At 42.6% G+C, this 26,615-nt stretch overlaps 1 protein-coding gene across 1 annotated transcript; it reads right to left on the bottom strand.

Moving 5' to 3' along the window:
- Positions 1 to 6,196: 6,196 nt before the first annotated feature.
- On the bottom strand, positions 6,197 to 11,787 carry LOC124613972 (eclosion hormone-like). Its single transcript, XM_047142760.1, has 2 exons — positions 11,758 to 11,787; positions 6,197 to 6,450 (listed from the first exon to the last, which is right to left on the bottom strand). Exon 2 carries the CDS (start codon positions 6,446 to 6,448, stop codon positions 6,197 to 6,199), a length of 252 nt encoding a protein of 83 aa, XP_046998716.1. The 5' UTR covers positions 6,449 to 6,450; positions 11,758 to 11,787.
- Between the last annotated feature and the right edge of the window lie 14,828 nt (positions 11,788 to 26,615).

The raw sequence follows: 26,615 nt of genomic DNA, 5'->3' as shown, positions 1-26,615 counted from the left end.
CGGTACACAATGCGGCGATCCGATGGCAGGGTGTGGGTATGACGACTGTGTAGCGCCATCAATAAAATTCGGAAGCGGTGGTGTTATGGGGTGGTCGTGTTTTTCATGGGGGAGAGGGGGGGGGGGCTTGCACCCCTTTTTGTTCTGCGTGGCACTATCACAGCACAGGCCGACATTGATGTTTGAAGCACCTTCTTGCTTCCCACTGTTGAAGAGTAATTCGGGTATGGCGATTGAATCTTGCAACATGATCGAGCACCTGTTCATAATGCACGCCCTATGGCGGAGTGGTTGCACGACAATAACATCCTTGCAATGGACTGGCCTGCGCAGAGTCCTGACCTGAATCCTATAGAAGACCTTCGTGATGTTTTTGGAACGTCGTCTTCGTGCCAGGCCTCACCGACCGACATCGATACCTCTTTCAGTGCAACACTCCGTGAAGAATGGGCTGCCATTCCCCAAGAAACGCTCCAGCAGCTGAGTGAACGTATGCCTGCGACAGTGGAAGCTGTCATCAAGGCTAATGGTGGGCCAACACAATATTGAATTCCAGCATTACCGATGGTGGGCGCCACGAACTTGTAAGTCATTTTCAGCCAGGTTTCCGGATACTTTTGATTACATAGTGTACTTAAAAGACAGTGGCAGGCACAGCCCTATAGAATAGACTAAAATTGGTTCTTCTGTGAGTTTCGACAGTTAAAGAGCGCACGAGAAGCCTTCGTAAAAATCAAAGACTTGAATTACCAGAAAAGAAGGCAGATTTTCCTTTGCAACATAATAGTTTAGACGGAAACCTTTATGTATTGATGACCTTACTACAACATATGACTGGTCCAGTTTATTATAAAATACAGGTAAATCACCTTCAATCTTGCAGCTCTTTTCATCTACCCGAAATTTATTTCAGAGAATGATGTAGCCACGCAATCAGTATGAGTTTGATTCAGAGATACATGTCCAAAATCGTCTCCTCTTTTATCGGCAGTGTGACAGTGTCGGCGACTGAGTGACTAAGTAGTCCTGCTTCATGCCTGTAAGCTAGAATGATCTTTGTCTGTCGTATTTCTCACGACAGTCGTCTTGTACTGTCTCTAACAGCATTGAAATAACTTCCAAAGCATAAATTATCCATACATCTGAGCTGAACGTTTTTTGCTCTCGTTACCTAACCACAGTTTCTCTGGCATCTCGGTAGGTGGCACTGTGACGGCGCCTATGGCTGTATCCATGTGTGCACGCAGCTCACGCTAGAGGTCAGTCTGCTGGTGCTTGACTGTCTGGGCGGAAATCGCTCTGGATCAAGGCCTGAACTTGCTAGCCGCGTTGGTCCGTTCGTCGCGTTTGGATGTCGGATGTTGGCTTTGAGGAGCGTTCCTGTACCCACTGGAGAGTCGCTGCTCTCCACTGCCTGTGCAATACTGGACCATACTCTGGCGTTGACTGGGTGTTTCCTGCTGCCTTGGACCATGCTCTGGAGTTAACTGGGTATGTTTCCTGCTTCCTTGCATCATGCTCTGGAGTTAACTGGGTATGTTTCCTGCTGCCTTGGCTGGTGGACGTGGCCATGTACAACGCCTAGAAATGACAGTGAGCACCATTTCTAGTCTGGAGTGAAGTGTCCGCCACTGTTCGTGAAATCCCCTATGCTACTGAGTTTCGTTTGGTGTTCTTGCCGTAAGCTGATATGACTTATACTGCTGGCCGTACATACAATCTTATAAACGAAGCACTTTCATAAAGTACTGATTAGTCGTAAGTAATTGCAGTAACCCGCTTTGTGGGTTCCACTGTGATATACAGAACGCTCAGAAACAGCGTGAAAAGCTTGTAAGAATGTTGCACGGAAGGTTGTCGTTGTCAACCAAAAAATTCAGTACGTTTTTATGTTAAGGGGGCTTCCGTTTTACGTTGTTCTGTTTGTGAGTACCCGATCTCGAAAGACTGACTTTTAGCTACGCTACTGGTGTCTGTATTTAACTTTAGATATCTTCAAAATTTGTTAGTATCAGTTAACTTTTATCCAGAAAGTTTTGCCTGTAACTGTACTACTGGTGTAGGTAGTCTTAGGGTGTAGGTATCTTCAATATTTTTGTCAATTAAAAATTAAAGGCCCGTGTGCTATATGCCATTAACATGTTATGCCAGTTTAATGAATTTTCCGTGTGTATGATTTAGTATCGGGCAACCGTTAGGTGCATGAGTTGAGCTCGGGTCAGTTAACACGTGTTGGTTAATCCGTGTGTTTCTGCTCCTACATTTGCTTTGAATTTGTCCTTGGTTGCTCTTTTGGATAATTACTTATTCTCGTCGATTTGCTAATTCTCATTTCCTTATTTTAAAGCCTGTGTAGATGTTTCGTATTCTGCTATATTGAATATCTTTTTCGGTAATGTCTATTCCGTTCAACTGATTTTCCAACTCCTTTGCGTCTCTGAAACGATTATGTCCTCGGTGAACTTCAGGGTTTTTATTTCATCCCATGAATTCCCTTTCCAAATTTCTCCCTGGTTTCCTTTACTGCTTCTTCGAGGTACAGATTGAATAACATCAGGGACAGGATACAGGCCATTCTCACGCCCTTCTCAACTATTGCTTGCTTCCCTTTCTTGTCCTTCGACTCTTATAACAGGAGTCTTATTTCTGTGTAAGTCTAGACAACTTTTACCTCCGTGGGTTTTTGGCCTGCTACTTTCAGATGTTCAATCACTGTATTCCAATCAACCTTGTAAACAGATTTCCCTAAATCTCAAAGCGTCAGGAATGTGAGTTTGTCTTTCCTCAACCTTGCTTCTAAGATAAGTCGCAGAATCGTGGCGTGCGTTACTACATTTTTCCGGAATCGCGAATGACCATCTAACGATACAAATACAATTAAAAGATGAGAAATGTGCTGATTTTGAAACAAATTATGTGTATTAGCTGTGTTGACACAAGAACATAGCCAAAGAGAGACGAGGGTTCAGGGGTTCCAGATCCGCCCGTTCCTACCGCCCCCAAAAAGTCACCTCAATGAAACTAAGCAAGATCTAGTTGCCATGTAGTGAAATTTAAAGATATTTTGATTTTCAATCATACGACGAATAAGGGATACGCACTATCAATTGTCAGCAAGGCCAACGATAAATTTAAGCTACTTATACGTCCATAGCACTTTCAGTATCTATCGCCCATCTCTATTTTAGCCGAGACCAATTGTTGGCCTTGCTTGAGCTCAGTTGTTTTTTTTTTTTAATCAGTTCAGTTCTTAATTGCAGCTGAATTTAATGGAAGCGCTTCCGTTTATTGTTTTTGGCTGTGTGCTGTAGTGATAGTTTCTAATAAGGATCAATTTGTAACAAGAAAGAAGAGGAAAACAGATTTTGATTCGTCCGCTAGCATTGTCGTAAGTTAAAAATATTTACGCACGCCTAATTATCTACCTATAGCAGTTTAATGCTAGCACTGAAGTCATTATTTCGAAGCTAGTAGAACTTCGGGGTTGCAATATTTCAGTATTTCACAATGCAGCGAAGCGGTAGATGTAACATTAAATTAAAATCGGGTGCGTAAAAATACACTTGAATTTGACTCTGTCACCCAAAACTCACGTTGATCAACAAAAATATTGTCCAAATGGCGATGGTTGCATTTCCTTGAAAATTTTGCTCAATATTCTTTCATAACTAACCGAAATGTCAAAATATCGTCCTGTGGTCACCTGGCGGTATTTAGTTATGAAAACCCACTCTGACATGGTAGGATGGGGAGGGATTTGTGAGAGCGGAAGGGATATGTGACGAGAAAAAGTTTTTCAGCGGACTGCTTGAATTCGTCCGAGCAGACAGCGCCCTTCATCAACCCGCCCCCTCCCCTATTGTCAAAAGCCTATTTACGCTTTTGTACTACTATAACTGAAGCGAGCAATTCCATGAACAATTAAATCTTAAAATATGCACGCATTCATGCACTATCAAATGACTAAACATACACAATTAAAAGAAAAATATTCACTGTCGGAATTCAGTCTTCTGTTGTGACACATTTTATTTTAATTTTAAAACAATTTACAACAACCTGTTTTTTCAATTTCTCCACCGCCTTGAGGTGGCTCTGCGTGTTGAACCGCTAAGCTTTAAATCTCTGGATTCTGGAAGCGAGATGGTTCGAATCAATCCACTGGCAACCTTAAAAAGGTTTTTCAGTGGTTTCCCATTTTCATTCCAGGCAAATTCTATAGTTGGGCCTCTGCTGCAGGCCACAAACCAACTTATTCCGAACATTTTTCTTTCCTGACACATTGCAATTCCCTTAAAGATGCAGCTCCTCTGCTTAATTGAAAATAGTAGCATCGAAGGCGAGACGATCATCTCTTCGGAAAATCCTGGCAATAAAAGCCATATGATAAAAAAAATATTGCAAATGCTACTTATTTAGGCTCGTGAATTTGCCTGCTGGAATATTCTTTGAAGCAGAAAATGATCTTCTTACATTGCAATTGATAGATGCGTGAGGAAATTGGGGAAACTGTAACGCTGAATAAGGACAAATCTTTGCGTTTTCACAACCAAAAATTATTCTAGGTTCTCTGTCGAACAGAGATCTCTTTTTCCAAAAGCCTTGTTAATAATCATCATGGTGTCCCAAAAAAATTAGCGCCCTTACATCCCTGGTCACTATCTCGTCTCAAATCCAGCCTGAAAGAAGAGTGTAAAACGACCTTGGACGGTGAAAGGAGGGTGGAGCATAACTGCTTCTTAGCTTTGACAAAATACAGCACTGCTAAGTAATGAGATTATAATTCCGCTTGGTGAAAACTCCCAGATCAATTTCGAATAAAGTGGTTTGTGTCTTAATGGATATTTTCAGAATAAATGAAAAACATGAATCTTTATAAGATCCTATTTAAGAAATCGGACCCTTCCCTATTTTGACAAAATCCTAGCTACATCCTTGGTTGACAGAGTTCTTCGGCACAGATTGAAGTCCAACGAATCCACCGCTATGCCCGCTTGAGAACTGACGTATCTGCAGTGAAAGAAGTGACTGCGAGAATAAATTCTGTGTAGACGATGCTACTCTTTGCTGATGTAGCATCCTCGACCCTGGATTAATAATACTTTTTACTATCGCTTGAGGTACTGGAATAGAAAGACGTGTTATCGGGGCGAATCAAATTGTATTCTTGTACGGCAGCCTTTACGAGAATTACGTCGTAATAGGCAATCTTCGCATTGGAACTGTAATTTACTAAATTTTCTCCCCCCAAAACTGAGACGACTACGTTCATACAGCCTACAGTGGTAAGAGTGTAGGTGGCCACGCATAACTAAAGTGAAAAATAAATAAGCTTTCCAGGAGAGCGGCATGCAACAGCAGCGGTGTGCAGTCCAGAGGCTACAGCTTCGTATCGCTACCATTTGACCATTACGATGATGGTACGAACCTGCATCATACAAGTAAACTTACTAAACATATGCATAGCAGGTCAGTCCTGAAAGTGGAGATCCATTTAAAAGTCCTATCAGCGAAGGGGGAAACCTTCTTTGTCAACATTCATGTAACATTCATTCCAACTTTAACATTTCAAGTTTAATATTCACTAAAGTAGATCGCTATTCAAATTCCTCTCCCTTTATTTTTCCATCTAAAATAATCTTTTCCACATCGACCTCTCCTTTATTGTATCGATGACCTCTTTGCGTTTTACCTGGTAAGTTGTACCATCACTCCCTACTGATGAAGTAACTGGTATTAGCCCAATCTTCTCTAGGATTATTATTATTATTATTGAAACGAAATGATCATATGGCATTGTTGACCGGGATACCCCATGCGGGGTTGTTTGGCAGCCGTATTGCAAGTCCTTTTCAGCTGACGCCACTTCGGCGACTAGCGAGTCAATGATGATGAAATACACAAAACACCCAGTCATCTCGAGGCAGAGAAAATCCCTGACCCCACCGGGAATCGAACCCGCGACCTCGTGCGCGGGAAGCTACCACAAGACCACGAGCTCCTGACATTATTATTGTTATATTATGAAGATGTAGAGGCTTTCGATGGGAGCTTTGCCATGGCTGGTGCATGTAACTTTCTTGCTACGAGTGGTGCGGGGAGCTCACGAGGGAGAGCAGGTAACTGGCTGGGGTAAAGAAGCTGGCGAATGTTAGCTTTCCAGAAAGAGTTTATTGAGTCAGAGACTGTACGGTGGCTACTCCAGCTTGTTGAGGAAGGGCGCGATGGAGGCGGCGTCCTCGCAGTCGGGCATCATCTTGCCGTTGAACTTGAGGCATGCGTCGGCGCACAGCTGCCCCTCGAAGTAGGGGCCGTACATCTTCTTGCACTGCGCGCAGTTGTGGATGCAGACGCTGGCTGCGTTGGCAGCCACGGGCGGTGCGAGGCATGACGTCACCAACAGCACGGCCAGCAGCATCGTCAGGGGGCAGCAGCGGCGGGCGGCCATCTCTGCAACACGGCTCAGTGCTAGGGCCGCCTCTTCTCGTACTTACCTAATTTAATTATCTGACTCTAAAGGCAAAACAAGATTAAAAGAATAGTACGTGCAGGTGAGGCAAGCGTCACTGAAGAAGAAACGTCGAACGTAAGGCTAAAGCCTAGTTTACATGACGACATTGGGTTGCGTCACTCGTTGCGTGGAATGAGTTGCACGCAAATAGTTTCACATTTGACTGTACACACGGTGAAACCTGTATATACTTCAGTTTCGTCGTTTTGTGGGTTCCTGAGCCGTGTCTGAAATGAAAGTTTTGGCACATGCACGTCGCACGAATTAGGATGGAGTTAAAGCTTGTTGTGTGGAGTCGCTGCATAAGATAAAAATAAGAAACTTGTTTCGATTCGTGACTGGATGAAGAAAAGACGGCAGCTCGGTTGCTCAGCATCCTTGCTGAAATAATTTGTAATGGAAGACCCAAGAAGTTCTTTTAATCATCTTAGAATGCCACCAGAATGGTTAATGTTTCTTCTAAATAGAGTTAATTATGCGATAAGGAATAAAGATATTGTAATGCATGAAGCACTGTCGCCAGAACTGAAATTATATATCACATTGCATGCATTACAATCGGGATCTCTCGGCATGTTGTGAGATGTGGTTTCAGTTGGTGATGACGCTTTTTCATTAACACCAATAATTATTAACAACAATAATTATTAACATTAACAGCAGTAAATATTCGAAACAGGCTGCATTTAAGAAGAGAATGGTTTGCAAACTACTCTCTTGAGGATGCCAATATTTCAAAATTCAAATATATGTGAACTGGGAGAATTGCTGCGAAGTTTTAAATAGACGAATATTGAATAAAGAATGTAGCTTTTTGATTTGCGTAGCCTTCCCTCCTGTCAACAATATTCCTTAAACAAAAGAGTGGGCCAACTCGAACGATGGGATTTTAGTCTTGTAGACAAGAGCATTTCTACAGGTAGAGTTACATTTGCTTGTACTTTTTCTTAATTCAGTTGTATATGTGCTCCTAATTCATAAATTTTGCCCTTCAGCTCAGATATTGTCAAACTATCTATGTTCTGATCGCACATGACGGTCTCAGGAGCAGCAATATGTTGCTTATTTTTGTAATCAGCATCACTGAAATCCCACAAACACCTATGCCAAGCATAGATATCCAAAAAGCGAACATTATACTCCGTTCCCCACTTCATATTTCAGTTTATCTACATTCTGCGAACATACATAACCTCAACACGCATGCAACTACTGTCGCCAAAGTTGGAACACGCCGAAACTGTTTAGTTTCACCGACGAGTTGCGCAAACGCGTGGTGCGCATGCGCAGTGGCTGAAAGCGCAGTTGTCTGCAACCTAGTGTCGTCGTGTAACTAGGCTTCAGAGGTTAGGCAACGATACTGGTGATCAATCACATCTTAGCTTTTAGAGAACGGCCGCTTAACTGCATCGAAACACTCTACAGCGTTTCTGAAATGGAACTCTCCTGAAGGGGACATTTGATCGTAACAACATGATCGTATAACCTGCCGTTAAACACCTCAAATGTGGAACGCTTTCTTGGAAATTACGAATCCGAAACGTATGCAGGAAATTTAATGCTATTCCTATTTTCAATATAAGAAGAATCTCCACTGTGAATGCCATTGAAAGAAGATAGCTGATTTGTTTATTCTGACTTCAGTATGTCACATAGTCCAAAATGGTGCGCGCTATGCTGTCAGTGATTAACATCAGTTTATAAAATCTGAGTTGTAAACCTTATTTTATAGTACAAACTTTTTCTGGTTTGGATTTATTCGTAGTTTAAGAGCCTATCGTTGTATGGCGTTGCTAACCTTAATAAACTATCCCTAGTCCCTGTTTTTCGAGACTCAATTCTTCATTTGTCATCACTTTCCTGTGAAATACAAGTGTGGAGATTAGTTGTGTGACCATGAGCTGTGCCATAGATAGTCAGACGCTATGGAAACATTTTTTTTTGTTTCATTTCATAGTTTACCATGGGCGACTCACATGAAATATGAAATAACCTCTCGGCGGTCTTCGACAGAATAGTGTGGGAAGGACGACAGTAAAGTGTTTTTGTATTTCTGTGCCGACACAGAACCAGCAGAAAATTAGAAAAACCTCTTGTAGATGTGCTTACGCGCCTGTCAGCGTGTGTGACGGCTACTCTCTTTCGGCCAGACTATAACTAGAACGCCGGCCGCAGTGGCCGAGCGGCTCTAGGCGCTTCAGTCTGGAACCGCGCGGCTGCTACGGTCGCAGGTTCGAATCCTACCTCGGGTATGGATGTGTGTGATGTCCTTAGGTTAGTTAGGTTTAAGTAGTTCTAAGTTCTAGGGGACTGATGACCTCAGATGTTAGGTCCCATAGTGCTCAGAGCCATTTGAACCATTTGTAACTAGAACAATGAAAGCACAGTGGAAACAAAACTGAGGCCACGGTAGGCCTCGTAACGAGTTTCAGCTGTCCCAAGCAACATTACAGGCATTGTGGTATACGAGCTTCGAAGATACAGAAGGAGACTTGAAGCCTGTTCATTTATAAGTCAATCACATTTATCATAGTTTCAATCAAAATTCAATGGCCACTATGCTAATGAAAGTTGAAGCGAAATTTTATACGAAATGGGACTTAAGCACAATGAAGAGTAGCTTTATTCACGAACTTTTATGAAACGGTATTTTTGGTTCAAACTGTTGTTATTTCATACACCCATTCATTAACTGGAAATTAACACTTTTCAATTATAATGAACACACATCTTGGTATTACGGTATACAGTATACTGCGCTAGTTTACTCAAAGTGAAGCGACTTCCCCTGTGGGTGGTATCATGCTGATAAAAGTTGAACTTGTCGGAGGCAGCTTACGGATGAAGGCTGTAAGAACAAAACTGTTGTCGTCGTGAAAAATATATGATGTACAAACGATGAACTGAGCCGCATACAGTGCCTTGCAGGTGTTAAAAACGTGGAAACAATTGAACCGATATGGACTGCTGAGGTTCGAGAAGATCATCACGGCTCTGCATTGAGGAAGGTTCCAGTACTTTACGATAACCTCCTCCATACAGCAAACATCATCCGCAACAAAGGGCACAGCCAAAAGCGGAATTATAATTGCGCCTTGCTGTAAGTGAACATTTTGTCTTCCCGGGTTCGATTCCCGACGGGGTCAGGGATTTTCTCTGCCTCATGATGACTGGGTGTTGTGTGCTGTCCTTAGGTTAGTTAGGTTTAAGTAGTTCTAAGTTCTAGGCGACTGATGACCGTAGCTGTTAAGTCCCATAGTGCTCAGAACCAACCAACATTTTCCCGTAAACACTTCTATGTGTTTGAAATTGTGATTATTATTATAATTATACAGTGACACTAAGGCAACTAACTCATACTGTAAGAGATGATAACTATTGTCACTATAATCACAAAAGGAAATGTGGAAATGGGTAATGTTCCAGACATAAATCATATAAACTAGGCACATGCAAAAAGAATGGATGGTCATAAGTAATTTCAGTGGCACACGTTGTGCGGTCCATCGTATATACTGGGTGGTCAGAAACAGTTTGAAAAGCTTGTAAGCGTGTTTCAAGTTTGATTGAGCTGAGAAATGACTGTTAAGAAAAAATTCAATACTTTGTGCCTTTTGCGAGTGAATTAGCATTGAAGTTAGCCAATCAGGCCGTTTCGCATGCAAATTCTAGGGGCCCGCCATAGACTGTGTCGCCAAAGCTGTTTTCCCTTTGTTTCCTTAAACCGAAAAAGAGGTCGATACAAAAATCGGACATGGGGCTGCAATAAGGGTCGGAACCAAAGGCTGAGCAATCTAGTGCGCTATCATCTATGCTGGGAGAAGAAATGACGCTAATTGTATCTGTCAGGTTGCTTGAATTGCGCTCGCAGCGACCTAATCCGCTAACTTCAATGCTAACTAACTCGGAAACGGCGCAGTGTATCGAATGTTTTTCTGGACAACTATTTCTCAGCACAACCTCCGCTGCAACACCTTTACAAGTTATGCAGAAAGTTTCTGACCACCCTGTACGAAGTAACAGCGACTGCTGCCCAATAGGCATAAAACAAAGCAAAGAGCTACAGATAGACAAACGCTGTACTCGGCTCTTTTGGCTGACGAAACAGCAACGAGTAATGCAGCAATGTCTTATCCAGAGACCTCTAACAAAATCCAAAGAAAATCTAGTCATGTGTGAAGGGCGTCACCGCACCACAGTTAGTGCCCAGACCCTAATGGATAATACAGAAACTTGAATTGAGGGCAGCAAAGCAAAAGCAGAAATGTTGAACTCCGTTTTCAAATGTTCCGCCAGCAACGGACCGTGGAAATCTGAACAAATCTACATGGCCGTATGAAGTCCTAATAAGAATCAACATGGAATTTACGAGTGAATTATTCCCTCTTTTAAGCATTATATCCTCTAGGTGCATCGACAAATAATTGCAGCCAGTAGTTTGAAGGAAGCACATGTCACACTCTTGTACAAGAAACGTATCGGAACTGATTACTAAACTAAAGACTTCAGGCAGATTGTATAATACTGTATAGTACCATATGAAGAAATGTGCACTAATTTTCGTTCAAATAATGACAAGATGTCAAAATGATGCAGAGCTTAACAACTGGACTCAAATGTTCAGAAATGTAAAAATAACCACCTCACAAAATAAAAAAGAGTAGTAACGTATGACTATAATATAAGTGAGTCACACAGTTGATATCAGTCATTTTATACAAATACCTTGGTGTCACAATTCGGGTTAGGAGCCGAAGCCCGCTGATTCTGTAGAACAGAATTCCAACAACACTGGCTAGTCGTTAGATGAACACTTCTTGAGAGCTAGCTGTGGATTTGAGACCTTAATCAGAGTGTATAAAGCGAAGAGATCTAAGAAATTCAGAAAACAACGATTAAACTACATGGAAGCTGTCAGTATTCACGTTCAGAAGAGAAACCTAAGTCTTCGTAAAATATTAAAGGTACAATATCACCCGACCAGTGCCATTCTAACGCCTAGAATGAATGGAACTATTGGGAGAGAAGAAGGAGTTTTAAGAAGTAAGCTGAAAGGACTACATAGATACGATTTCGTTCTACCAATTAGAGAACTAGACGTGGTTCCAGAATAAGCGTAGTTGATTTGAATGATCTGTGTGGAACCTGTAAGGAAGATGGAGACAGAGGTGCCTTCTGCGTGATGTAGTGTGTGGAAATTCAAATAGTCGCTGGCCAGACGCAAGGTAGCGGAACAGAGTACTCACCTGTGTGAAGAAAGAGTGGAATGTAGCGGAGAGGTGCTTACGGGACTGTACGTCCGGCTGTCGGGGTCACTTCTTATATACACGTATCGCCGGCGCCCTGGGGGATGGCTCTCGCCCCAATCCGATTTCCTTAAGAGGGCCGGACACTCCACAGGAAGTCTCTAGCTGGCCCGCTAATCTCATCACATTCTGTACACCACTTCTCCCCAAATCTCCATCACTGTTCCTTCATTCTGCAATAGACCTAAAAATACAGTACGAGCAAATAGCAAAAATAACGCTGTTGAAAAAATTTACCATTATGTGGCATTTCTGTTTCACGATAGGCATTCGTAATTCAAGCAGGTCTATTGTTAGCCGATCTAAAATCAGAGACAGAATGTTATATGATGTCATTTTAACTGAAATATCTCGAAAACAATACATCGAACCATAAAATTTATAATTGCAATTCGTTTGTCTCTGAGGGCGACATCAAACGATAGCACACTCGATCTGCCACCCCACCCCCATCTCCTTTGAAACCTTCAATGGGAACTCCCGGTTTTTATTGCATATTACGATTCCACAGCAAAGTCTGCATTCGTTTTGTCTGAAGCATTTCCCTCGTTTCGCTACAGATGACACTGTATTTGGAGGAACAGGAATGGTTACACAATCGTAATTTAAAACGTGTCCGATCCCGGTAGCTTAACAGGAAAATATCAACTAATTTCAAATTGCATGCTATACATCTCACAAATTCGCCCTTGTGCGCGTCATGCAACCTTCTTGACACCGAAGAACACCGATTCGTGTGTGAAAGAGTAAGAGACATATGGCATATAGTTAAGCAGAAATTAGCGACCGTTAACAGAACATCTCCAACCGTTTTCACCGCCGCAGATTTTCTGACTCCAGACGCAGTGCCATATCCTAATACGAACAGAAATGCTGTTAACTGGCTAAAAGGGCACACAGTGCACTATATCTTGAAGGCAGAAAATAAAAGCAAAGAAGATTACGGGGTGTATCTAACGACTCAGCACCATCATCTCATGCGGACAAAAGACTACAACAAAAATTACGCATGCTTCCTAAATAGACTCATGGAATAAAATTATACAGAGAACAATAACAGATTAAGATTGGTACGCAATTCAGAGATATCAGCCTTGCACGATTACAGATAACTGTAACCGGAATGTCTTCGATCCTTTCATGAGACACTACAGAAAAGAAATCAAGTCCGTGGCAAGACGCACCGGACTACATCTTCATGAAGAAATTAGACATCAAATTTTATGTATTTTATTTTTTTTAATCATGTTATGCCATACGCAGAGAAGTTATAAGTTCTAAAAAACGTTTTTCAAGGGGATGCAAGATTTTATGTTTTCCTTATGAAGATGAGAGACTTCACGTTTCAGTTTATTTTAATATACTTGTCTTTCCATTAGCAAGAGGAAGATTCATTACCTTTAATTAATATTAAGAAGAAATATTCATTCTCATTTATGTTAGCTAAGGTCATTTAGGCATCCAGCTTACAGAAAAGAAAAACAAAAATAAGGAGCCGAAATAAAAAAAAAATAAAAAAATAATAATAATAATAAAATAAATAAAATAAAATAAAAAAATACAAAACAGAAAAAGTGGCCGAGCACTCGCAAAAAGTAAGAAAAATGAGGATTTGGCATCAAAAACATAAAAAGTGCATAAAATAAAAAATAAAAAAAAAGGTTGGTAGAAGGATGGACTCTTAATAATAATAATAATAATAAAAACGACAAAAGCAAAGAAGCTAGCCGAAGAAGGCAAAACAAAGTGAGCGTTTGGAAGGGCTGTGAGGGGAGAAGGGAGGCCCAAGGAAAAAAAAAAAAAAAAAAAAGTGGTCACCGCGACAGAATATCAATCCTAAAGGCCCGGGTTCGATTCCCGGCTGGGTCGGATATTTTCTCCGCTCAGGGACTGGGTGTTGTGCTGTCCTAATCGTCATCATTTCATCCCCATCGACGCGCAAGTCGCCGAAGTGGCGTCAAATCGAAAGACTTGCACCAGGCGAGCGGTCTACCTGACGCGAGGCCCTCGTCACACGAATTCTTTTAAATTTAAAACATGCTTCTCAATGGCCCTTGAATATCCAATGGCACAAGCGATTCCACCTCCAAGCTGCAAGGGTAGGACAGGTCAGTATTTGGTAACTTCTTGTTCGAAACCTCATTCGCAAAGTTGTGTTCCTCCGACATATCGAACAGGAGACTACGCTACGAGGCATCGTGGCTGTGTACGGAAGTACGTCGTATCATAAGAGGCACTACACTGCGAAAGGAGCTCACGTATCGTGCAGACGCAGAAGAGATAGACTCTAAATATTACAGTACTTGCGCAGCGTTTATTGCTTGCGCACCTTCCTATGATTTGAAAAATAGATGTGCAAGTGGACGATGAATGTTACCACCACAGAAGAAAAAACTGGAACGTTCCTGATTTATGGAGAACGCGGGAGAAATTTTGAGGCTGCTGTTGCTGTATGCCGAGCGTCTCCTGGAGAAAGCTCTCTCTCGTTAGTTCTTTTACAACTTTGTGAACGCCTTTACGTCTGATGGCACCGTATACACCGGGAAAAGGAAACGAAGCTAATGAAATGGCTGTACTAGTGGCAGTGCAGTACAACCCATTTATAAGTGCCCAGCAGTTATACCGCCATTCCGGTATGTCGTTACGTAGTATTGTTACAATACTGCATCATCGTCGTAAGTATCATCTATACCACGTGTGACTGCATCAAGCACTTCATGGCGCCGATTTACATAACCAGGTAGCGTTTTGTTAATGAGCACGTCAACAAATGGAAACGACCCCCAAGTCCTCTGCCGAGGTACTATTTTCCGATGATCTACATTCACAAACCATGGTAGCGTTAACTGGCATAGCATGCATTACTGGAGTGTAGAAAGCCCTACTGGATATGGCAGGTTGACCATCAACGTACTTGGTCAGTTAACGTATGGTGTGGCATCATGGGGAAGTAAATCACTAGTCCGTACTTTCTCGACGGCACGTTGAATGAACGCAAATATCAAACGTTTTTGGAACAGGAACTACCGGTACTATTGCAGGATGTTGGCGTGGACGTTCGACAATGCATGTGGTTCAGCATGACTGTTGCGCTGTGCATTACGCAACTGAAGCACGGGAGTTATTAGACGGTGTTTACGCTGATCTACAGTTCTGCAGAGGTGGTCCTATTTACTCGCCCGCTACGACGCTGGGTTTGACGTCGCCGGATTTCTTCCTGTGCGGGTATTTAAAAGATAAGGTGTTCCAGCAAGTGTCGACAGGCCGTGATGACTGGTCGACCGCATCAGAAACGCCTGTGCTGACATTCCCGCAGATATGCTTCTGTCCTGCGTATAGTCATATGAAAAGCAGATCACTAAGTGTATTGAACTTGGCGGTATTACGTTTGAACACTTACTGTAGTTGGAAAAGTAGAGCAGCGTTCGCCTCGAGCCATGGCCATAGTGTCGCGTCGAGTAGTCCCCTGTTCGAAATGTCGGAGGAATACAACGTTGAGAATGGGGTTTCCACTTAGAGGTTATGAAGTACTGGCCCGTCCTACCGTCGCAGCATGGAGGTGGGGTTACGATTGTGTACCAATTTCTGTTCCTCCTATTACAGCGTCAACTGTGGTGAAAGGAAGAAAAAGCTTCACACAAACAATATGTAGAGTTACCCATAGAATCGTAATCGGCATTAAAAAACAAGTGATACCACTGAAGATCTTTAAGTTGCCCACCGTCATCCACGCACAGGTTGCAGGTTGAGCGGTGGGCCGAAAAAAAATGGAATTATAACTTTTTTCCATCTGATATATTTTTCGAGATATTTCAGGGTCTTCAGTTTGATCGTGACAAGGCAGATGGCGCTATGATTGGCCCACTAAATGGCTCTGCCATAGGTCAAACAGATATCAACTGCGTTCTTTTATATAGGAACCCCATTTTTTTATTACATATTCGTGTAGTACGTAAGGAAATATGAATGTTTTAGTTGGACCACTTTTTTCGCTTTGTGATAGATGGCGCTGTAATAGTCACAAACTTATGGCTCACAATTTTAGACCAACAGTTGGTAACAGGTAGGTTTTTTAAGTTTATATACATAACGTAGGTACGTTTGAACATTTTATTCCGGTTGTTCCAATGTGATACATGTATCTTTGTGAACTTACCATTTCTGTGAACGCATGCTGTTACAGCGTGTGAAACGTCTGTGCGAAGTAGTTTCATAAGTCGCTTGTCGAATTCGGTATAACTTATTCATTTTACTACATGATTTTAGCTCAATTCATGAACTATTCCAGAAAGACTGAGCACTCAAATAAGGCCTATTTAATATTATATGTGTGTTTAAGGCTTATTGAATATTATATGTGTGTTTTAATGTGGGGTTTCGGTTCTGTTTTGTGGGAAACGCTGAGTTGGTCATCGTCTGCTGCGAGCAGACGATGTTGCTTCTCGTTTGAAGGAGAGCACAGGATAACCAACTTAGGTTTCCAGTACGAACAGAGAGGTTTACCCATTTTAGTCGAAGGCTGTGCCGAAGACTGTTTTCGTGTGTGAGGTTGGTGACGGAGGGCTACCCCTCTGGTAGCTTCCGCTGCACGGGGAGCTAGCTAATCTCGTGAGAGAAAGCGGCTCTCTTCGGTGAACGCTTGGTGAGTACGGATCGTAGCTCTTAAGGGGGGTTTCAGCTGATAGGAATCAGGTTGAGTTAGGACTTCGTTATGTTTAACTGGTGAAATACTTAAGAACTTTAGCGTATCTGAAGTGTGTGAAGCGAGTTATTTTTTTAATGATTTTTAATCTTATATTTTGTGGAAATTACTTTTGTCTTTGTATGTCGATTTTGTGCCACGTGTTTGGTAATCAGTGACCCTTCTGGTTCACCACGGCACCGCAATAGGCTTTATTTTAACAGTTTGCTTGTTTAATGAGCTACAATTTCTGCATGAATATCTGTTCTTTCGTGCGCTTTCTACAAAGCAGCACAACAGTTTGAGTCAGAATGCACCACGTGCTCTAGTTCGGCCGTTTGAAAGCAGCAGACGCAGTTAGTATGTTAAATAATTATCGCACAGCCTTGTGTATTGGTTAAACCTCTGTCCAGAATAGAGCATGCATAGAATCGTAATGCAAAACTCACTTAGATATTTTTATGGTATTAATGCAAAGGAGATGATAGTATAATTGTCTCCCACCCCTGTCTTCTGTGTTTCTTCTTGCTGTAGTTAAATTGTGCTCTGTTTCATTCTCACGTAATTCTTACTTCAATATTTCGAGTCAGGCACCAGTTATGTGTAGTTAGGATGTGCAACCAAATATTTAGTTACAATAAATAATTTACGTGAGAGATAAATTCTTTGGTGTCGATCTTACCCCCTTATCTGATTTCCATTCCTGAATTAATCAAGTCGCTTCATGCATGACATGGAGTGCTATTTATCTGGCTGCTTAAAGAAATTTGCGTACTTGTAATTAAATTATTAAAGTAATTAAACTAATAATTTTGCAGCTCCGTTATTTTTCTAAACGGTTAGGAAGGGCTTGGGCTGGTGGCGACCCTGAATTTCTGAATTTTTATCATTATTTGTGTGAGAGAAGCAGCTAGAAATGCGAGATAACGTATATGGCTCGATGAGAAACGTCTTAAACATACTAATACGTTACACGTGATTACCTGTAAATACCACATTAATGCAATAAATGCTCAAAATGATGTCCATCAACCTCAATGCATTTGGCAATACGTGTAACGACATTCCTCTCAACTGCGAGTAGTTCGCCTTCCGTAATGTTCGCACATGCATTGACAATGCGCTGACGCATGTTGTCAGGTGTTGTCGGTGGCTAATAATAGCAAATATCCTTCAAATTTCCCCACAGAAAGAAATCCGGGGACGTCAGATCCGGTGAACGTGCGGGCCATGGTATGGTGCTGCGACGACCAATCCACCTGTCATGAAATATGCTGTTCAATACCGCTTCAACCGCACGCGAGTTATGTGCCGGACATCCATCATGTTGGTAGTACATCGACATTCTGTCATACAGTGAAACATCTTGTAGTAACATCGGTAGAACATTACGTAGGAAATCAGCATACGTTGCACCATTTAGATTGCCATCGATAAAATGGGGGCCAAATATCCTTCCTCCCATAATGCCGCACCATACATTAACCCACCAAGGTCGCTGATGTTCCACTTGTCGCAGCCATCGTGGATTTTCCGTTGCCCAGAAGTGCATATTATGCCGGTTTAAGTTACCGCTGTTGGTGAATGACGCTTCTTCGCTAAATAGAACGCGTGCAAAAAATCTGTCATCGTCCCGTAATTTCCCTTGTGCCCAGTGGAAGAACTGTACACGACGTTCAAAGTCGTCGCCATGCAATTCCTGGTGCATAGAAATATGGTACGGGTGCAATCGATGTTGTTATAGCATTCTCAACACCGACGTTTTTGAGAATCCCGATTCTCGCGCAGTTTGTCTGCTACTGTTGTGTGGATTAGCCGCGACAGCAGTTAAAACACCTACTTGGGCATCATCATTTGTTGCAGATCGTGGTTGACGTTTCACATGTGGCTGAACACTTCCTGTTTCCTTAAATAACGTAACTATCCGGCGAACGGTCCGGACACTTGGATGAAGTCGTCCGGGATACCGAGCAGCATACATAGCACACGCCCGTTGGGCATTTTGATCACAATAGCTATACATCAACACGATATCGACCTTTTCCGCAATTGGTAAACGGTCCATTTTAACACGGGTAATGTATCACGAAGCAAATACCGTCCGCACTGGTAGAATGTTACGTGATACCACGTACTTATACGTTTGTGACTATTACAGCGCCATCTATCACAAAGCGAAGAAAGTGGTCCAACTAAAACATTCATATTTCTTTACGTACTACACGAATATGTAATAAAAATGGGGTTCCTATTTGAAAAAACCCTCAAAAATGGTTCAAATGGCTCCGAGCACTATGGGACTCAACTGCTGAGGTCATTAGTCCCCTAGAACTTAGAACTACTTAAACCTGCGACCGTAGCGGTCTTGCGGTTCCAGACTGCAGCGCCTTTAACCGCACGGCCACTTCGGCCGGCCTAAAAAAACCCTGTTGATATCCGTTTGACCTATGGCAGCACCATCTAGCGGGCCAACCATAGTGCCGTCTGGTTTCCCCCTTCAAGCTAGACGAGTTTCGTTCTTTGTATATTTTTTGTTTGATGCTTATTTCGAGAGATATTTGGCCCGGTCACTATCATTGGACCACGCTGTATATACGTCATATGCAGGGTGATTTTTTTTTTACTGTGGACAAACTCTAGCGATTGATCGCTTACAGGGTACTGAACAAAAATGATCTAATGTACTTACTTACGGAAATGCATGGTTTTCATGTTAGAGACCATTTATTCAATCATATTTTGTTACAGAGACTGCGGTCTAATACGCGCTATTCCACGAAGCCACAGTCTATGCATGGTTTCCTCCTAGAGGGTGGTACTGTTCCTCATACGTCATGCCCTAGCGTCCTCTCCTGCCATAGTAACTGGTAAAGTTGTGTTCAATTCACTTCTCTTACTCACTCATTTTGTAGTGGATGTGATACAGCGTTGTACACAATGCTTCCGTATTCGAATCTAGAACTTGCCGACATGGTGTTTATTTACGGAAAGGCAAATGACAACGGGCGGCGGGAACAAGGTTATATCAGGAGACCTGTCCCTGTCGACAACAACCACAGTATTCAATGTTTGCAATAGTGTTCCGCCGTTTGTCTGAATCAAGGTCCTTTCAGGAAGCAAGAAATCGTGAAGGACGTACCAGAAATGTTCCGACACCAGATTTGGAGGAAAATGTGAATAACACTGCGGAAGGCGACCGCCGTGTCAGTACCAGGCAGTTGGCCTGCCAGTACAGGATAAGCCAGCCGACCTTGTGGAACATTCTACATGACAATTGTTACTGCCCTTATCCCTCACAGCGTGTGGGGCTTACTAGCGACAGACTTTCCGCATCGGGACGGCTTTTTGTCCCTGGTTTCTTCAGGAAGCAACAACGATTCTGGGATTTATGTCCTCCATCCTATTCACAGATAACATCATCTTTACGTGGAGGGTCATCTTCAACTTTCATAACAGTCATCAGTGGGATAGTATGAAGAACCCTCATGGTATGGTGACAGCGAATCAGAAGCATCGTTGCAGCCAGACTGTGTGGGCTGGGATAATGGGCGACCGTATTCTGAAACCAGCCTTCTTTGCACTTTGCCTAACAGTCCGGAACTATCGGCGTTTCTTGCGGGTGACTTTGCCTTCCCTGCTGGAAGAAGTGCCATTGATGATTCCAAGGGTAATGTGGCTGCTACATGGTGGTGTTCCAGCCCACATCGCCCTTAACATCCGGAAGCATCTCAATCGTGTCTTCCCTGGTCGATAGATCGGCCAAGGGGGTCCAGTTGCATTGCCTGCTCCTTCACCGGATCTCAACCGTTGCGATATCTGTTTATGGAGCCATATCAAAAGTTTTGTGTATGCATAGCCCATTCCATATGTGGAGACACTGGAGCAGCGTATCCATGCTGCCTTTGATTCTGTTCGGATGCAGCCTGGCGGATGTGAACCTGTGAGGCAGAAGATGCTAAGGCGTTCATTAGACCTTCCTTGTTCTGTGTTATCTCATATTATATATCCACATCTGGAATGGGCTCTGCATACACGATACTTTTGAGATGGCCCCATAACCAGATATCGCACGGACTGAGATCCGGTGAACGAGCAGGGTACGCATATAGACAAAGTGTGTGTTTCCCACCTAACTTTGCCACCTAATTATTTCCGAAATGAAACAAAATGTGAAAAATTTGGTTCCAATTCCGTCGAAGTGAGTACTAGAGGTACAATTAATGATGATGTTCTTAGTTTCACTGATCTAAACCTTATACCTTTTGGAATACGTAGAATTTACATTGTAGAAAGTGTGTCACGGATTCTGCCTTAGTGCGTTAAAGCCGCAATGCGGGTTGCCTGCACTGTGCTGAAGCCTGCTGTCGGCAAACATGCTGTACTCTTCACGGCACAAAATGTGCCATGAAGAGTTACAATAATAGTTTCTGTGGCAGATGGAATGTTGTGGTCTGTGTAGAAAAACAGCAGATATGTTCAAGTTGATCTTGTTTGGTCACATTCTGGTATCTTGACCTTTTTAGCGTTGAACAGAGCTTGGGCAGTCGGTAGTATATCTGTTCATTATTTAATAACAACCACTGAAGTGAAGAAATCTGTGTTCACAGTTAGTATTGTCTTCTGGCACCTTTTACTGCACAGAAGGCAAAGAAGGTTAATTGCTCTTCGAGGCTGTAAAAGGAGGTAAGTTAAAACGGAGTAATTCCTGGCTGGCTTGGACTGTGTCAATATGGCCGCTTGAGCGGTACATAAAAATTAAGCGAGTATAATTCTCACCATTTTGAGGTGCTTACAATGCTTAACTTTCCGCTTTCACGGTCAAAACATAAAAGGAATAATAGTTTTCTCCAGATCAGCTCATCTAAGAAGTCTTCTGCCCCCTGTATACCGATCGAAGGACAGGTTTTTTTCCTCTAGATCGTAAAACTAACGGTAATCATGAAACAAGTTATTCGTACCTTTCCCGCTAACGTAAATACCTTTTCTGAGCCGCGACTAACGATTCCATCGAGAATCATCCTCAAATTGCGGCCGTATCTGATTTCCAAAATTATTAAATTATTTTTCTTTCACTAAGTGGTCAACAATATTTCTATCCTCATCAGTAAACGCATGTCTCACAGGAGATTTTACAGGCGACGTTCCCATCCTTTAAGATTTTACGTATTTCAGAAATTATGAGGTTTCAAAATGTTCAAATGTGTGTGAAACCTTATGGGACTTAACTGCTAAGGTCATCAGTCCCTAAGCTTACACACTACTTAACCTAAATTATCCTAAGGACAAATACACACACCCATGCCCGAGGGAGGACTCGAACCTTTGCCAGGGTATGAGGTTTACAAGAGCGTAAACAAATCTGCCGACACTAATTGTACCTCTTGCTTTTATTTCCGCAGAAAAAACCATACATGTGCCATTTTAAAAATAGCAGATTTGTGTTGAAAGTAACGTTTGTTTATATTTATGGACTGTGGATTCCTGCCCATTGTGAGCCCCTGACACTGGTGCATGCCTGGCCAATTGCGCTTTTCACATTTAATTTCATGTGGAATATATGTGAGTTGGGCAAAGTTAGGTGAGACAATAGGCTAGTTTAGGAGGAATAGTAAATTTTTTACGAGGTCGTAACACCGGCTGTTTGGATTGGAACGTTTAATATTTCTGCTCAGTTTTTTATTGGTTATAGAGACACATCTGGTTGCAGATGTAAATTTTCGTTTCACATTTTGCTCCTCCAGTTGCAATGGATTTATTTATCCATTTTAATTTTTAATCTGAAATTAAATTATTAAGTTGTGAATGAGTTTGCATAAATCAGCTTTTCAACTGTGATTGTAGTTGTGATTTATTGGCCAATTCTGTTGCACCTACACGTACTTACAGTGAGTATGCTGATGTGCTATTTCGGTATGGGTTTTTCAATGGAGACGCTGCTGTATGTGGAAAATATGGTAGACAGTTTCTTAACTGCAGAGTACCAGATTCGAGAGTGTGTACACTAAACTGTGTGGGAGTGGTGCAATGCACAGCAGTCATAATTCATCTGAACGTGCAAATGAACAGAGTGTGGATGCAGTAGAACACATTATTCTCTCGGTTGACTTTAGCGCTTAAACAAGCACAGGCAGAATTTTTTTTTTACGTAACACTGTTCCACATGCGAGAATATGGTGGACATTACGTCTATCATTTACAGCGGATTCAATACTTTCGCGAAAAAATGACGTTTGACGATTTGAATTTAGCCGTTGCCGAATTAGGAATCCGTTATGTTCCCGTTAATACAGTTTAGTGATAAAGCATCATTCACTCGCGACGTTGTCAAAAACACTCGTAAGTTAGGGCGGTGGTACGATGAAAACTAACATACCTTTGTGGAGACACACTTTCACGAACGCTTCTCTGTAAACGTCTGGTGTGTGGTTCGATAGACAATCGGTTGATTGGGCCAGTTTTCTTACCGCATCGTCTTACAGCACCTAGTTATCTAGACTTCATGAAAACGAGCACCCAGCATTTTTGAAACATTCCATTGGCTACAAAGATGTACACTGAAGCGCCAAAGAAACTGGTATCGGCATGCGAATTCAAATACAGAGATACGTAAACAGGCAGAATACGGCGCTGCGGTCGGCAACGCCTATATAAGACAACAAGTGTCTGGCGTAGTTGTTACAGAGGTTATCAAGATTTAAGTGAGTTTGAACGTGGTGTTACAGTCGGTGCACGAGGGATGAGACACAGCATCTCCGAGGTAGCGATGAAACTGGGATTTTCCCGTACGAACATTTCACGACTGTACCGTGTGAATACCAGGGATCCCGTAAAACTTCAAATCTCCGACACTGCTGCGGCCGGAAAAATATCCTGCAAGAACGGGACCAAAGACGATTGAAGAGAATCGTTGAACGTGACAGAAGTGCAACCCTTCCGCAAATTGCTGCTTATTTCAATGCTGGGCCATCAAGAGGTTTCCACGTGTGAACCATTCAAAGAAACATCATCGATATGGGCTTTCGGAGCCGAAGACCCACTCGCGTCCCTTGATAACTGCAGGACTCTAAGCGTTATGCCTCGTCTGGGTCCGTCATCACCGATAGTGGACTGTTGATGACTGGAATCATGTTGCCTGGTCGTACGAGTCTCGTTTCAAATTGTATCAAGCGGATGGACGTGTACGGGTATGGAGACAATCTTATGAATCCATGGACGCTGCATGTCAGCAAGGGACTGTTCAAGCTGGTGGAGGTTCTGTAATGGTGTGGGGCGTGTGCAGATGGAGTGATATACGACTCCTGATACGTATAGATGCGGCTCTAACAGATGACACTGAAACGTCCCCTTTGAACAATTATACAGGACTGTGCTTAACCTGACACACAATATTTTTAGCGCAACGCAATCTGACTTTCAATAATCCCTACAAAAGAATGGGCCCTGACTAACAGTAAACTATACCTTTCACAAATCACTTACCTCACAAAAATCTTCGCTACTCAAGCTACTGCAATACAGCGAGTGCCACTACTGCCAGCTAAATAAAAGATTCAAACTATGGAAGGCACTAACTACTGATAGGGATAGTTAGCAAATGAAAGATATTAATAGAGAACAAACAATGTATTTACCTTGATATCATCATATATAAATATAGCAGTTCATTACAAATTTCAAAACTCCGCCATCTCTCTCCCCACATCCACCACTGCTGGCGGCTCACCTCCAACTGCGCAACGCTACGCGCTGTTCACATCCAGCTGCCTAACACTACAATGGCGAGTATTACAACAATGCAAAGCAGCCGCAGACTGCACACAGCACAGCCAGTGATTTTCATACAGAGGTGGCGTTACCAATAAAAAAACCTAAACAGCCTACTTACAACACGTACGTAAGCATCCTGTTTGATCACCTGCATCCATCAATGTGCGTTGTGAATTCCGATGAATTTGAGCAATTCCAGCAGGACAATGCTACACTCCACATGTCCAGAATTGCTACACAGAGGCTCCGGGAACACTCTTCAGAGTTTAAACACTCACTCTTGCCACTAAAATCCCCAGACATGAACATTATTGAGGATATCAGGGATGCCTCGCAACGTGCTGTTCAGAAGTGATCTCCACCTCGTCGTACTCTTACGGATTTATGGACAGCCCTGCAGGATTTATGGTGTCATTTCACTCCAGCTCTACTTCAGACATCAGACGAGTCCATGAAACGTCGTGTTGCGGCACTTCTGCATGCTCGCTGGCGCTCTACACGATATTAGGCAGATATGCCAATTTCTTTGTCATTTCAGTGTATATGTTGTTCCAGCATGACAGGGCGGCTGGACATTCCAGTCATATCGTGACACATCATCTAAACCTAACATTCCCCGGAAGATGGTTCGGCAGTCGCGTTTCTTGAGTACCAGAACTAATCCCTTTAGATTTTTCTCTACGTGAATGGTTGAAAGGCGAAACCCCTCAGAGAAAAAGTAGTCACAAGAGAGAAATCTCTGTAGTAAATGAAAATTGGAAACTTGTACATGAAATGTTTTATTGAGATTAGTCTGTTCTACCACCTCATAAATATTTACTATATCTCCAGAAACGCAATATGCGATATGAACAACCTGGTTCGATGCTAAGTGAATTTAAATATCTCGGATATCATCTTAAGTATAACAAGACAGGCGATGTTGAAATGAAGCTTCAAAGATTACAAATTTCTGTGGTACAATGCTACAAACATCGAAACGTAACCTGCGGAGGGAACCCTATCTAAACTATAAAAGCTCTAGAAGTATCGTTGCTGCTGTACAGTCAGACAGTTGGTTTCCAATCCCTGACAAAATAAAACAAATTGAACAGTTCGAAAGAGCGCTTCTCCGCCATGTAGTGGAATAGTCGCTCCTAGATCAAAAGAAGAATAGTATATTAGACACGAATTAAATGAGCAGTCAGTTACACATATTGCAAGAAATACAGAATAAAGCGGAAGGATCTTGACCAACGTTTGAAAGGCAACAGCATCACTGAAATTTCTTTGCAATATAACCTTATTTGTCACGTTTTCGTATGCCGTCCGACGCTATTTCGTCTCTTGTGTCAACCTCTTCATCTTTCTGGGTCCCACCTCTGGTTAAAACCACACGACTCGACCCAACACTCTCAGACGGATAGCTCAATAGGTTTAAATCGATAACAAATGCAGCTTCAAGTAGCAGAACTGTTAACGGTAATGTAATTTCCTTTTACACTGACAAGTTTGTGACTAAGGTGAGAACACAGGCTTGTTAAACACTGATGATATTTCTTGACGTACAAGAATTAATACCATTTCTTTATTAATATCCCAATAGTTTCTTGATATTGTATTGTATTATATAGAATTGTGGACCTAGAAACGACGGAGAGGTTCCGTCCCCGCCGTTGCCCTCAGTGGTACACAACCCCACGACAGGCTACAGCAGTCCACCCACCCCACCTCTGCCCCACCCTGAACCCGGGGTTATTGATCGGTTCGGCCACCAGTGGGCCCACCTCCGGGAACGTCTCACACCTGACGAGTGTAACCCCAATGTTTGCGTGGTAGAGTAATTATGGTGTAGGCGTACGTGGAAAAAGTGTTAGCGCAGCAATCGCCGACATAGTGTAACTGAGGCGGAATAAGGGGAACCACCGGGCGGGTTCGTGCCGGGGACCAGCACGCCTTCCCGCCCGGAAAGCAGTGAATTAGATCGCCCGGCTAACTGGGCGGGCTTTCTTGATATTACAAGAAGCGTAATATATTATCCGTGCTTGCACCAGTATCGCTACTCGTTTCTTCTTTTTTCAGCTTAAGGAGCTTGCGATGTTGCCAAGGAATTTTTCCTGTTGCATGAAAAAATGGCTCTGAGCGCTATGGGACTTAACTTCTGAGGTCATCAGTCCCCCAGAACTTAGAACTACTTAAACCTAACTAGCCTAAGGACATCACACACATCCATGCCCGAGGCAGGATTCGAACCTGCGACCGTAGCGGTCCCGCGGTTTTTGACTGTAGCGCCTAGAACCGCTCGGCCATTCCGGCCGGCTGTGTTGCATGAAATTTATTAGTGAATTTAAACTCACTGAACCTAAATCGA

The sequence above is a fragment of the Schistocerca americana genome, chromosome 4 (genome assembly GCF_021461395.2).
Source record: "Schistocerca americana isolate TAMUIC-IGC-003095 chromosome 4, iqSchAmer2.1, whole genome shotgun sequence".
Classification (NCBI taxonomy): Eukaryota; Metazoa; Arthropoda; class Insecta; order Orthoptera; family Acrididae; genus Schistocerca; species Schistocerca americana.
The sequence above is the reverse complement of the archived record's forward strand: the minus strand, read 5'-3'. Positions and strand labels throughout refer to the sequence as shown.

What these genes read in the sequence shown, in the direction of transcription:
- LOC124613972 (XM_047142760.1), bottom strand. Translation starts at nt 6,448, where the DNA reads ATGGCCGCCCGCCGCTGCTGCCCCCTGACGATGCTGCTGGCCGTGCTG.